Genomic DNA, 14,798 nt, shown 5'->3' with positions numbered 1-14,798 from the left:
GAGCAGGTCAAGCGCGCAAACTGCATGGTCCTACACGGCTTCAAGCCTAGGATCTTCATCCGGTAGAACAAGTTTGGCGGACGACGGGTCGCGGAGCTTCCCGTGGTGCTTGGAACCTGAGGACGACCCTCAGTCGTGCCACCGGCTACACACCATTCTTCATGGTCTACGGTTCCGAGGCTATCCTCCCGACCGACCTCGATTATGGAGCGCCGACGGTCAGGGCGTACGACGAACAGGGAGACGAGGCGTCCCTCGAGGATGCCATAGACCAGCTAGATGAAGCGCACGACGTCGCCCTCCTCCGCTCGGCCAAGTACTAGCAAGCATTGCGCCGGTACCACAGCCATCGAGTACGGGGTCGGGCCTTCAACGTCGGGCACCTGGTGCTCCGCCTCGTCCAGAGCAACAAGAACCGCCACAAACTCTCTCCACCGTGGGAGAGACCTCACGTCGTCGCGGAAGTGCTTCGACCAGGCACCTACAAGCTCAAGACCATCGACGGTGAAGTCTTCGTCAACGCCTGAAACATCGAACAGCTACGCCGCTTTTACCCTTAATATACGCACATTCTCTTATCAGTTTCGCTATCAACTCCCCAATCTTTAGTGACACCCGACCCCAGCAACGGCAAGAGGTCGGGCCTCACTCGAGGGATGATAAGACCTTATCTATCCCGTAGACATTCTCTACGCCCGACCCTCTCACATTAAGACCCAGAAGCGAAGGTCGCGGAAATAAACACTGAGTAAAACTGATCGGACTGCAAAAAAAACCTACGCCCCAGCGGCTACGGCGTTTTTGCTCACCAGTGTGATCATAGTTTTTTCCGCACCCTGAGCTTTTTAGCCTTAACTACGGCAAGAGTTGGTACGCGTTCAAGAGTATATTCACCTGGCAAACGTTCTCTATGCCCGACCCTCTCTCACGTTAAGATCTAGAAGCTAGGGTTGCGGAAACAAACGCTGAGTAAAACTGGTCGAACTGCGAGAAACCTACGCCCCAGCGGCTACAGTGTTTTTGCTCACCAGCGTGTTCAAAGTTTATTCACACGCACCCCGAGCTTTACGTCCTTAACGACGGAAAGGGTCGAAACGCACTAACTTTTTTATACAAAAAGGGGAGAAGGGCTAAAAACCTGTTTGGCCATAACGAAATTTAAGAGCTTGTCCACTTGCTACGAGTTCGCCGTCTGGTTTATCTGCCTAACTAATTTCTTGGGGGGATGATCCCGTCCTCTATCTCCGCAGGTAAGTCCTATGTCAGCGGGTCACACAAGTCGATCGGACGGCTTGGCCGCTGCCAAGAGATGGGTAAGTAGTAGGATGCCCCATGCGGGTTATGCCGACTCCGTCACGAACGACGGAGCCGGATTCCACTCAAACATATCCGGTAAGAGCTCCCCGAACCTGTCACTCGAGCCATCAAGGTAAGTCCTATGTCAGCGGGTCACCCAAGTTGATCGGACGGCTCGGGCCGCTGCCGAGAGACGGGTCATCTTTAAGTGACACCCGACCCTAGCAACGACAAGGGGTCGAGCCTCACTCAGGGGCTGGCAAGAGTGTCTATTCGGTAGACATTATCTATGCCCGACCTTTTCTCACGCTAAAACCTAGAGGTAAGGTATGCGGAAACAAACGCTGAGTCAAACTAGTCAAACCACAAGAAACCTACGCCCCAGCGGCTACGGCATTTTTTGCTCACCAGCATGATCAAAGTTTTTGTCCCCGCACCCCGAGCCTTAGCCTCCACCTTCCGAGAAAGGGTTTGGAGGGGCCCACCTGCGGAATCTCCATCGAGGAGAGGCCAGCAGGTCGCCCAAGTCGATCGGACGGCTCCGGCCGCTGCCGAGAGACGGGTCATCTTTAAGTGACACCCGACCTAGCAACGGCAAGGGGTCAGGCCTCACTCGGGGATGGTAAGAGAGTGTCTATTCGGTAGACATTCTCTGTGCCCGCCCCTTTTGTATCTCTAGTGACGCCCGACCCCAGCAACGACAAGGGGTCGGGCTTCACTCGGGCCTGGTAAGAGTGTCTATTCGGTAAACATTCTCTATGCCCGACCCTTTAACACGTTAAAACCTAGGGGCAAGATGTGCGAAAACAAACACTGAGTAAAATTGGTCGGACCGTAAAAAACCTACGCCCCAGCGGCTACGGCGTTTTTGCTCACCAGCGTGATCAGAGTTAGTTGCCCGTACTCCGAGCTTTAGCCTCCGCCTTCCCAAGAAGGGTTTGGAGGGGCCCACCTACGGAATCTCCATCGAGGAAAGGCTAACAGGTCACCCAAATCGATCGGACGGCTCGGGCCGCTGCCGAGAGACGGGTAAGGAGCAGTGGGAGGCCCCATGCGGGTTATGCCGACTCCATCACGAATGACGGACCTAGATTCCACTCGGACATATCCGATAAGAGCTCACCAAACTCGTCACTCGAGCCATCGAGGTAACTTTATCAACCCCCGTTCTGCTTTTCCAGTGCATGAGCATTCATTCATCCATTCTCATGCATAAATCCATACATTTATCCCATACATCAAGCATTGCATATGCAATTATTGCATCAAACGCTTCGCGTCGCGTCACGAAGCGGTAGTCATCTCATTCAGCATGAGCGACAACCGACCGGGGTTCGAAGGCCGGCCCGCGAAGGGCTCGAGGCCGCCTCGCGTCGAACAAAGCCAGGGGAGAAAACGCAGATGAGCCCCAGCGGCCTTCACCCGACCCGCTCAGAAGCGGATAGGCTCATCTCGACCTTCTCGTTCGATCCTAACCTCGAGCCAAACCCACAAAATCTACATCGAGGGGAGGCCAACGGGCCACCTGAGTCAATCTCTGGAACGACTAGGGCATCTGCCGGGAGACGGGTTAAGGAGCAGTGGAATGCCACATGAGGGCTATGCCGACCCCGTCACGAACGACGGACCCGGATTCCACTCGGACATGCCCGTTAGCGAACTCGCTGAGCACGACACTCGAGCCATCGAGGCAAGTGTCGTTAGCTCAACCCCTCCGATTGCGGAAACCGCAGACAAGGTGACGCATAAAACTTGGCCGACCCCTACCGAAACCAACGGGGCTCAAGCCGCTCGACCCCAACTCGGGAGTCTGACCGACCGAGGTTCGAAGGCCGGCCCACGAAGGGCTCGAGGCCGCTTCGCGTCAAACAGAGCCAGGGGAGAAAACACAGATGAGCCCCAGCAGCCTTTGCCCGACCCGCTCAGAAGCAGACAGGGTCATCTCGACCTTCTCTTCGATCCTAACCTCGAGGCAAGCCCACATAATCTCCATCGAGGGGAGGCCAGCGGGCCACCTACATCGGTCTCCAGAACGATTCGAGCATCTGCCGAGAGACGGGTTAAGGAGCAGTGGAATGCCACATGAGGGCTATGCCAACCCCATTACGAACGACAGACCCGGATTCCACTCGGACATGCCCGTTAGTGGGCTCACCGAGCGCGACACTCGACCCATCAAGGCAAGTCACATTAGCTCAACCCCTCCGGTTGCGGAAACCGCGAACGGGGTGACGATCACAAAGACGAGCCGACCCTCGACCGGACCCCCGCTACGCGCGGGGGCTCGAGGAAAGTTGGACTCGCAAGGAGAACGAACGTGCGGTCGCAGAACGACAGACCCCCGTAGGGGTCGAAATCAGGAAAGACCTTTTTCGAACCACCAAATCTCACGGCTTTACCTCCGAGGGGTCCGATCGCGACGAAAGAGAATCGCCGTCCCCTGAACATGTTGTGGGCGACAAAGGAAGGACAAGGCCCTCAGAGTCCTCCCATTCGGAAAAGCGTCCGAATGAGTTTTCTACTCCTCCGCATGCTCGGGGGCTACTGTCGGAGACCAATACTAGGGTACCCGAAGAGAAGCTAATGGTCATCAACATTGATTCATCCGAGCAGTCAAGAGCGTGGCTACAGCTCCAACCGACCCCAGGTGCGTGGGCTCCACCTCCCCTGACCTTTGGAGAGGGCTCCGCCTCGCCCGACCCCGAGGTCGCAGGCTCTGTCTCGCCCGACCTCTAGGGAAGGGCTCCGCCTCGCCCGACCCCGAGGCCGCGGGCTCCGTCCCGCCCAACCTCAAGGCCACGGGCTCCGCCTCGTCCGACCCTTGGGTTTGCGCTCCGCCTCGCCCGACGGGGTCCATACCGCCGCCAACCACTCCGGGTCCAGACGTATGGGCTTGGGTCAAAACTCTGACACCAAGGAAGAGACCGACACGCCCCGATGTAACCCGTGGCTATGACAGGCCATACCTGAGGGTTCACGTCGAGAACAGCGTCGGGCGTGCCGGTGCTGTTCTACCTAACCATCGTACGAACGCTGACAGATGCGTCGATTCATCACGACATCCATCGGGACGAAATGGAACGCCATGACTGGCAGACAACACCTGCGCATGGCGCCAGTGACGGACAGGGCCGCGACGGGGAGCTGTCCCTGTGGACATCTACAGGATCGGCGGGACCCGCACGAAGGAGAAGAATGACCTGACGATCCAGAAGGCCTTCTTCTCTCTCGTTCTTCTCTTTTTCTCTGCTGTAACCCGTGCTTTCCCTTGGCCTATATAAGGGAAAGCAGGGCGTCCCATGAAGGAGGGATTTTTTAAGCCAGATCAATCGACCCATCAAGACCGAACCACGAGATAAGCACAACACGAACACACGGCTGAGCAGCAACCGAGCTCTCAGCACTCGTTCATTCCCTCTATCAGAGACTTGGAACATGTCCCTCTCTCGCCCGTTTGTAACCCCTACTACAAACTTTCAGTGCTAGTAACACGAGCAGCAGCGACGAACTGGACGTAGAGACTTTCTGCCCGAACCAGTATAAACCTCGTGTCCTCTTAGCACACCATCGGAGCCAGACGCACAAATACAAATTTACTCGTCGGTGGTAACTCGAAACACCGACACAAAGTATAAGACGTTTTTTTGGCTTTTCTAGAAACAGTGCTTTAACTATGTATCTAGGCATAGTGTATATCCAAGTACATAGCAAAAACTACGTATCTAGAAAAAACAAAACATCTTATAATTTGTAATGGAAGGAGTAGAAATAACAGACACTGGATTTTACCACCTTTCAAAATAAAGACACTGGATTTTGCCAAATGTTTGGTTAAAAAAAATGCTCAAATTTAAGGAATTACCAAAGGGCTAGCATAGAGCCATAGACTATATAGTAAAAATGCACATAAACTGCAAGAAGAACCTCAGGATGCCATTAACAATTTGTGTTATAGAAATATATCATGCAGTCTACATTAGTACAATATCTACATGCAAAGAGAATGTTGAACAGTAGCATCATGATAAGAAAATCAACAGAACAGCAGATAACAGAGGATAGCCTTTTGGTTTACCTCTTTAAAGCCCTTGCCGAGGAGAAAGCTTGATGCCTTCTCACATCGGATACCACCAGTGCAGTACATAGCAACTCTTGGTAGCTGTTTGGATTTGCTGGCATTAAGGTCTGCTGCTGGTTCACCAGTTCCATTGTCATCTACCCCTGACCCTTGGGTGTTAGATTCAACCAATTGGAATTGATCGTCAACCCAAGTAGGAAACTCTCTGAATGTGTTGGTACATGGATCAACAGCTTTCTTAAACTTTCCTATGCGTATCTCATACATGTTACGCACATCAATTACAACCTGTCACATGAATAGTGTAAACAATTCGCACACAATGGAAAAGAAGTTCAACAATGCAAAGATAGGTGATGGGATACTGGAGAATCTGAGATAGAAGAAACACTTACAGTGTCTGGATCACTAATCAAGTTATTCCAGTCTTTCGGCTTAACATATTTTCCAACCATTTTAGTTGGCGTTACACCTGGGTCTCCAAAAGTCACTATCTGCAAACGGCCAAGGAGCAGGACTAAGCTGGACTGTTTCATCATTAAATATCCGGTCACTACAGTAGCCAACCAACAAGAACCATGTAGGCAAATTAACCTCCTTTTTCAATTTGACACGGACATGATCCCACCGGAATGGTGCATCTTCCCCAGCACCAACAGGAGAGTGACTGGTATGTCCATGATGTAAGGCCTCATCCTCTGGAGTAACAGGTGACTGGATCATTCTCAATCCTTTTAAGCGGTCATCTTCTTGAATAAAGTTTAAGACTTTGTCCACAGCAACTGGGGTTCCACATATACTACCATTGATTCCCTCTGGTGCAAGGATAATGCCACCTGAAACATGCTGAGAAGAATCAGCCAGCAAACTGTGAGCCCAATTTTGCAGAAATGAGATATAATATAGTGCGGTGATTGGTAGTTTCATCATCAAAAGGTGAACACAAGTCGGTAGTTGGTGTTCTCATCACAGAATATTTTGGAGTTACTTATGGTCTAGGTTTTCAGAGCAGAGAGAATGGAAGTGGTGAGAGGATGGGTGAATACCCAAAAGGACATCAAGTAACCAAATCATTTAGCTAACTGAATAGACTTGTACTTTTCCTTAATCTTTGGAGGCAATAAACTTGGCTAGCAGCCAGCTCTAGCAATGCACCAACCCATATGTGTGTCGTGGACATCTAGCCTCACGACCATACCTATTCCTCACCATAACATCGCATCGCTCCATTTCTATGGAAACAGCAAGTTGGCTTTCAGAAGTTGGTTAACCATGTCAATGAATGAAAACTCGCCAAACAGCAGAGCAATTGGGTCAAGACAAGATCAGCAATGGAGGCATGCCAGAAGTGAGCATCTCCAAGTGTTCGGTAATAAAAAAAATACTCCAAAGAGTTGCACTTTAGGATGCTTCCAAAAAAAACTCCAATTCCCTTTTATTTGCTCCTAAAAAAATAAAAAACCGACTTCCAGAAACTCCTTGTGACGGTGCTCAACACTCAACAGGTTGCTCGAGAAGGTGATTTATGAACACCGGCGGCGGGCTCGCAACAGGGATGACGGCGATTGTCGGGACTCCATGGACATGTTACTGGACATGCACAAGGATGACAAAGAGTACAGCATCCATCAGTTTTACATCTACATGCATCTATCATGATCAGTAGTTGATTGATCTCTTTCAGGTATCATCCACAGGTGTCATCAGCACTAGGAAAACGGGACGGATATTTCCCGATATCCATCCCGAAAGGTTCAAAACCCTATATGGATAGTCCGTACTTGAATCTGAACATTTAATATCCGACTGTATCCGAATCCGAATACTCAAAATTGGATTTCTGATATGTATGTGAGATAGATATCAATATAATGATCCGTATCCGGTTCTGAGATCCGATAAAAAAAATATGGGATAGAATACAGGATACGGGACATAATGCAGGATCACTGGTATCAGTTTGTATCCGATCCAGTTTCATCCCTAGCAGGCACGGACACCAGAAGCCACAGGGCCCAATCAACACCATGAGATGAAATATGCAAGCGCATCATACTGATTTCTACATGTCTGCGTTTGCAGGTTCAAGAGGGTTGATCCCAAATGCCAGTAAACGAGAGCCAAGATCCTTGGCAATTAGCACCAGTCGGCCTAGGGGGCGCCATCGCCATGAGCATCCTGCAGAGACCACACTCCCAATTGGGGCACGCCCTGCCACTGCTGCAAACTGGGTGCTGTGCTGCCTGTTCCTCCTCGCCGATGCCAAGGCACGATCGTCATGCAAGCCAGCGACCATGCTGCACCTCCCATGCTCTGCTATGTTCACGATCTATTTGGTGCCTTGGGAGCTGGACACCGGGATCCGAGGGTACCATTCCCGGTGCACGCAACATGGAAAAAAATCGCAGGATAGAAGAAAACCACCCACCAACAAGCGATTGTGAGTCCTGCGCATCTGAATGAAGACACACATGCCCCCTTCAGTTTTCCGAGGCGCGTAAGTATTGGGAGTCATATACAAACCCATTGGAGGGTGCAAAATTTTCCTTCCTAACCAAAACCCGAGATTGGGAGTGGGTTTAGGAAACACTTGGAGTTGCTCTAAATGTGATGCCTTCAACATCTAAACATGAAAAATATCTTGGATTCTGTTGGAACTCGATGCACCGCGCAGGTAGTAGTCGTGGGTTATGGGAGGCCGGGGCTTAGGATCCCGGCGGCAGCGGGGCTGTGACGCCGTCCTGCTGGCCGGTGTCCCAGAGCGAGTGCGTGGCGAGAGGGAGAGAGAGAGAGAGAGAGAGAGAACGCGAGCGAGAGAGCGGGAGAGATTGTAATCAATCTCCAGCTGAATCTATCATTAACCAAGAGTTTAGGCTTTATATCCAAATCCTAACAACCAGAGACTAAGCCAACAAACCGAGCTAACAAACTTGCCAACCAAAGGTCCTAAAGACTAGGAACGGCGGCACCGTGGGCATGATCACCATGCAGATCCGCGCGTCGCGCGTGCAACTCCTCAGCCACGGCTGCGCTTCTTACGCTGATAGACCTGGCCCACCATAACATTCATAGATCAGCTAGAGGAAGCTCAAGACACCCTGTGTGAGCTTGGTCTTGACCACCATTACAATGAAGGCAGCGAAATGCAAAGATGCAAACACAACCAATAACCCACCCAGAAGCTCAGTTCTTGGTGGTTCTTGTCATGGTAATGTTGTGCACTCTCCTGTGAGAGCCAGCAGTGTTCCCATATGGCTGTCTAGAACTCATTATACTCTTGGGGGTGGGGGGGATCACCTGTTGGATAGGGGTATTTCACCCTAGCCAAAATTCATGAATTCACACAGCAAGGCCAATAGGGGACTGTAAGGACTAACTTAACTAACTGCATGGATAGCTCCCACAAAATTTCCTTGGCAACCTAAGCACAAGAATGTTTGCCCAAATCTCAACATTTTGTTTTACTGATCAAACCAGGACTTGCTGACATCTTATATCAATAAACTTTAAACTGTGACCAGACCCTTAGGTTGATTGCAGAGTTGCGACTACCACCAATCACCTTGCCAGACCACCACACAGTAGGACAAAATCACATACAAACATACATATCTGACCACGTGAATCAACAGGCGGAGCCATGACTTGGTACGTGGTATGGGGTGTGTGGGGATGACAACAGACAAGTCAAAAAAAACACATGTAGCACTACATTTAGACTCCAATATAACAAGGATAAAGGAAGCATAGCAGCATGTGCTTACTTATACAAAAGAAAACAAAATCCAGTTAATTTGCTTGGATGACAGAATATGTCAATTAATTTAAATCCAACTTTAGGACCATCAAAAAGATAGTAGACGAACATAATCCCATTGATGACTCAACATGATTGCTCAATATCAATAAAGGTTTTGCATCAAAAAAAAATATCAATACAGGTTTTCATGCCATGCCAAATAAATCCATCTCTAGTCAGTGAGTTCAGTTGACCCTCGAAGAGTAAAAAAAATAATCAAAACTTGTCACTCAATGGTTGCACAAAAGCTAACCCTTTTGAAACTATTCAATTCGTCAAAGCAGCAAGGACAAACCTTAAAAGGTTTAGATGGTTGGGTATGCCAAGCTTGAAATGTAACAGTTGACAGTCCAACTGAGCTTTTCCTTGTCTTTGTAAGCATTGGATCAATCATTTAGTTTTATTCAATATTGATCTGTTGCAATTTTGAGAACAATTGCAACTTCAAGATCTGATTGCAGCAGGCCAGCAGCATACCTACAGACTGCAATATAACTATGTATGTTTCCTTTTTAATACAAGAAAGGCTGCAGTAAAATCATTCCAATTTCAAGATGCAGGGAAAGTGACTACATGCTATTCATACCCGAGATCTCCCTCTCATGCCTCAAACAATAACATTCAGCATGATCTGTAAGAGGATCCTGACTATTTTTTCTTATGTCATCAAGAGTTAAACAGAATCCAATGCATTTAATGTAACCACAAAATTTATGTTGAAGTATTTGAGAGGACACAACAGCGATCTCCATAATGATTTCTTCCAAGTCTAGAAGTGACATAAATTTAAGTGAGTTAAGAATCTTAAAGGGAGCCTCCAACATCACTTCAAAATTATTGAGACTAAGTAACCCTAGCTATAGTTCATACAACTAAATTTTTTGTTAGGCCCCTAGCTATAACATTAAGCATAGTGCTGGTTACAGTTAAATAAACACTTATGAACCTGCTAGCAGTAAAGTTTTACTAAGTATAGCAAATTTTCCTTCAGCAGTTATATGCAAGAGGAGCCCTTTAAACTATTGTCTCATTTGATTTTATGTTCGTTCGAAACTTGGACAAAATAATGGAGATTCCCGTTGTGTACTCTCAAACACTCCAAGAGAAACATTGGGTTTAAAACTGCAGTGGATTGTTTGTAACCCAGCTGATGACTTAAGAGAAACATGGACGTATACTCTTCTTCACAAGCTCAAATATGCGTGAACCCATGAAACTGAGATCTTCGATCAGCAAGTAATTTTTCCCTAACTCAACCGGATGATACCAAATAACAATTAGTTAGTTTAAAAAGATGAAACCCATGTATTGCAATTCACAAGCATATTGATTTGACCAAATATCCAGACAGACACAATAAACCACCACACTGCACCATGACAATGTCAGAGTATTTGAGATGACACAACAGTGATCTCCATCAGAAGCGGTGCAGTGTGTTTGCTTTGGTTGGGTCGTTTCATCTTTTGTCACAGGCGAGTCGGATTGTTAGTAGCAAGGCTTTTGTGGTGTTAGTGTGTGTGTTTGTAAGGGTTCTTCCCCTTTTTTCTTCTTAATATAATGATACGCAGCTCTCCTGTGTGTTTGAGAAAAAAAAAATTCTACCAAGTGTAGCATTGAGACAAAACCAAATGAGACTTAAGGGTCCAACATCTCTTTGAGAACTGAAACTAAGCTAGTGTGAGCAGTAATTCATAATGCTAACATCTTTTTATACTTTATTGAATGAAACAACAGTGAGATATCCTCCTAGTATCTTTCTAAAGATGTGATGTTATTTGCATCGACATCCTGCATCTTGATTTTAAAAGCTTAAAAATGATTCTACATGTGATTTAATTGGATTTTGATACAGGAAAAAGGGAAGATCAGACATGCCCTTTACAAAGATCAAGAGACATTAAATAAAAGTTTATGAAAAATGTTTTCTTGTTCACTTTCAGTCTTAATAAGTATGGCAAATGATTATTCAACTTTGAAACATTCTCGGTGAGATGCAAAAGCCTTTGCAACCTACACTTGATGGACAAAATTATGGAGATCTTTGTTGTGTACTAACACTCCAAGAGGAAAATTGGATAGTTCTAGGTGCATAACAGCCTGGAGTCTCAGTTTAATCTCCCTCTTTTGTGCAAGCCTAACAGGAATTTCAAAACCTCCAAGGTTACATACAAACAATTCAAGTACAGCAGGACTCAACTACAACTGTGTTCTCTACACTAACAATGTGGAGGAAACTGTTTTTCATTTGTTCTTCAGCTGCCCTTTCATCAGTAAAGAGTGTTGGCAGTACTTGGGTATTCAATCGAACAATGGAAATGAACTCTTTCAGATGCTATTATAGGCAAAGCAACACTTTCAGAGCCCTTTTTTCATGGAAATCTTCATCATCACAGCCTGGCAAATTTGGAAGCGAAGAAATGACTTCATCTTTGATAGAGGGCGTCCCTCCTTTAGTTCCTGGAAGAGGTTGTTCACTGAGGAATCTAAACTGCAAGCTCTGAGATTCAGTGACGCTAAATGGCCAGCTTTCTCTCTTTGTATAGACTCCCTAGCTTAGTTTCTTCTCCAGTTCTCCCTCTGTCTTACTTAAACTTGTTGCTCTTTCTCTTCTGGTGGCTGTTTCTATGTTGTACAGGCTTGTCCTTTCTTATCTTCTTTTTTAATAAAAAAAAGTCTCTTAAAGTGGGGGTTTCCCCTGTTGTATTCTCGCTCAAAAAAAAAAAGGATTCTTTGCAACACAATGGAGTTATGACTTAGAGTCTGTTTGGATCCCCTGCTCTAAACTTTAGAGCTAAAGTCTCCAAACAGGTGGTCTAAAGTTAGCTCTAAACTGCCCACCTCACATTAGAGCTTTAGATCTCAAAACTGAGTTAAAGTGCTCTAAGTTTTTAGAACTCTAAAGTTTCGAAGAGGGGATCCAAACAGGCCCTTAAGAGAAAAATGGATGAATAGTCTTCTTGAGAAGTTCAAATCTTTAAGTGGACATTGAAATTGATGGCAAGTACTTCATTTCCTAGATCGCTCAATTGGAATATATGCTACAGCATACAAGGGCCTGTTTGGATTCCCTTGTCTAAACTTTAGAGCTCTAAAAACTTTAGAGCACTTTAGATCACTTTTGAGGTCTAAAACTCTAATGTGAGGTGGGCTAAAGTTTAGAGCTAACTTTAGACTACCTGTTTGGAGACTTTAGCTCTAAAGTTTAGAGCTCTAAAGTTTAGAGCAGCAGATCCAAACAGGCCCTTAATTTAATTGTCCAAAAAATGACACCAATTTATCTTATGCATGTATTGCTATTCACAAGTATATTCATTAGACCAGATCTCCAATCAAGTCCAGTTCTACTTCTAATTAAATCACTACAAACTACAATCAGACTGAGAGCCCGCCTGCTGTTTTCCGCGCCCTCCCGCGCGCGTGATTCCTTCCCTCTTCCCGCCCGCGCGCTGCGCGCTTCCCTGCTCACGAGCCGCGCGTTTTCCACCGCCTAGCTCCGTTTTTTGACAGATTCCTCGCCGTTTAATCGCTGCCACGCGTGTAAACGAGCGCCTAGGCGCGCCCAGCGCCTAATTGAGTGTCTACCCCCTAAACGCAATGCTGGGCCAACGTTCAGCGTTTAAACTAGATTAAACGACGTTTAATAACGTTTTTTTTAACATTGCAATCAGTTTGGTGATTGTGGCAGTAAATCAAAATTAATTGAAAATGTAGTATTGAGTGGTGTTACCATGTCTCGTTATCCATGGCACGTTGGAGCAAATAAGCATGTGGTTTTCTTTACTATTTGCAAGTACATATTGGTATTGTTCTTCATTGTGTCATCCATGCTCTACAAAGTCACAATTATTTCTTGGACCGTGACCTTTCCCAAATCGTCTACCTCCCCCTGCCCACCCACCCCTCCCCCCAACACACACACAACACAACTTTTTTTCTGGCCATGATTCTGCCTGTCTAACGTTTTTTGAAATATTGTAATTTAGTCACTAAAGTTTTTATGCCATTCCAATTTCCAAAGGGGGAAAAAAACAAGCATGTTGAGCTTGCCTAACGCCAACAAATTCAAACAGAACAAATGGGTTATGCTCAGAGCTAGAATTAAGTGCTCCGTCACTGTCCTGTCTCTTAAATAACACCCTACAAGATACAGGCACTTATGAATATGATCTCTCACAGCTTAACTCAAATAAGAACTTTATGCAGCATAAGGTTATTGTTGAATTTGCTATTCTGCCTATAAAATCTTACCTGGCCTGCTCTTGTCTATATTATCACGTGCTCTTTTCTAACAATTTAGCTTCAAAAATCTCCAAATAAACCGATACACCATTCATAAATCGAACACATCACAGGTAACAATATCCTGACGTGAGTGAGATTTCTGGGCACTCACCAGCTCCTCGCAGAGCTCCTTAAGCGGCCGCCGGAATGCAGCATGGTCGGCGAAATCAGCGAACCTGTAGAACGACACCACCACCAGCGACGGGGCCTCGCCATCCAGGACCCCGTCCCCCACTGCCACCGCAAAGTTCCGTCCCACCGGCGGTAGGAGGGCGCGCGCGACCGTGCACTCCTGCGGCATGTGGCCGAAGCGGCGGCGCGGTACGAGAGTGCTCGGGGAAGAGGGGTAGGAGGATAGAGAGCGTACTTGGAGGAGGAGCCGGTGGGCGGCGCCACTCGCGGCAGCTGTGGCGGCGCGGCGGGCGGCGGCGAGCGGTGGAGCTGGTAGCATCTGCTCTTCGGGTGGGGGAGGAGACCTAAAGTAGTTTTTTTTTTTTTTGAGCGGAAACCCTAAAGGCTAAAGTAGATGGATTAACGAATTACGGCATGTTTGGTTCCCAGACTAATTTTCAGTGCACGTCTAGGATGATTGGACACTAATTTGAAATATTAAATATAAACTAATTAAAAAACTAAATACATAAATAAAGATTAATTTACGAGACAAATCTATTAAGCCTAATTAATTCATGATTTGACAATGTGGTGCTATAGTAAACATGTGTCAATGATGGATTAATTGGGCTTAATAGATTCGTCTCGCAAATTACCCTCTATCCGTGCAATTAGTTTAATAATTAGCTAATGTTTAGTCCTTCTAATTAGCATCAAACACTAAACACCTCTTTTAGTCCCTACCATGTTTGGATGGAGGGACTAAAGGCCATTAACCCTACCGTACAAAGACAAAACGTCTCTCCCTTCTATTCTTTTTCTCTCTCTTTTCTTCGTCCCCCGCCTCTCCCACCGCCACCAAGTAGTAGCCGGCACCGGGCGCAGCACTAGGAGCAGCTGAGGGAAGGAGCACTAGGAGCGGAAGAGGCAACAGGCGCTCACGCCCCAAACACTGTCCGCGCTCGCCTCCGTCACGCGCATCCATTGCGCCTACCTCTGACGTCCACACTAGCTTCTATCGCCCCATTCGGCGAGAGAGAGAAATGAGAGAGAGAGAGAGAAATGAGAGGGAAAAGGGGCATTAAAGAGGGGGCAGGGGTGTTTTTTTTGTGGTTTAGTCCCCTTTAGTCACCCTAAGGGGATAATGAACTAAACCCTTTAGTCACCCATTTAGTCCTTTTGTTTGGAACTTTAGGGACTAAACTTTAGTCCTATGGAACCAAACAG

General features: G+C 47.1%; 1 protein-coding gene across 1 annotated transcript in view; it reads right to left on the bottom strand.

The window, feature by feature from the left end:
- The window catches only part of LOC136517623 (rhodanese-like domain-containing protein 7), a 28,210-nt gene extending 14,260 nt beyond the window's left edge, over positions 1-13,950 (bottom strand). The window contains 4 exon segments of the mRNA XM_066511247.1: positions 5,372-5,662; positions 5,770-5,868; positions 5,969-6,220; positions 13,570-13,950. Of these exon segments, the coding sequence (XP_066367344.1) occupies positions 5,372-5,662; positions 5,770-5,868; positions 5,969-6,220; positions 13,570-13,908 (981 nt within the window). The 5' untranslated portion in view covers positions 13,909-13,950.
- Positions 13,951-14,798: the final 848 nt, after the last annotated feature.

Source organism: Miscanthus floridulus, chromosome 17, assembly GCF_019320115.1.
Source record: "Miscanthus floridulus cultivar M001 chromosome 17, ASM1932011v1, whole genome shotgun sequence".
NCBI classification, from domain to species: domain Eukaryota; kingdom Viridiplantae; phylum Streptophyta; class Magnoliopsida; order Poales; family Poaceae; genus Miscanthus; species Miscanthus floridulus.
Note: the sequence above shows the minus strand (reverse complement) of the source record. Positions and strands in the feature narration are given on the sequence as shown.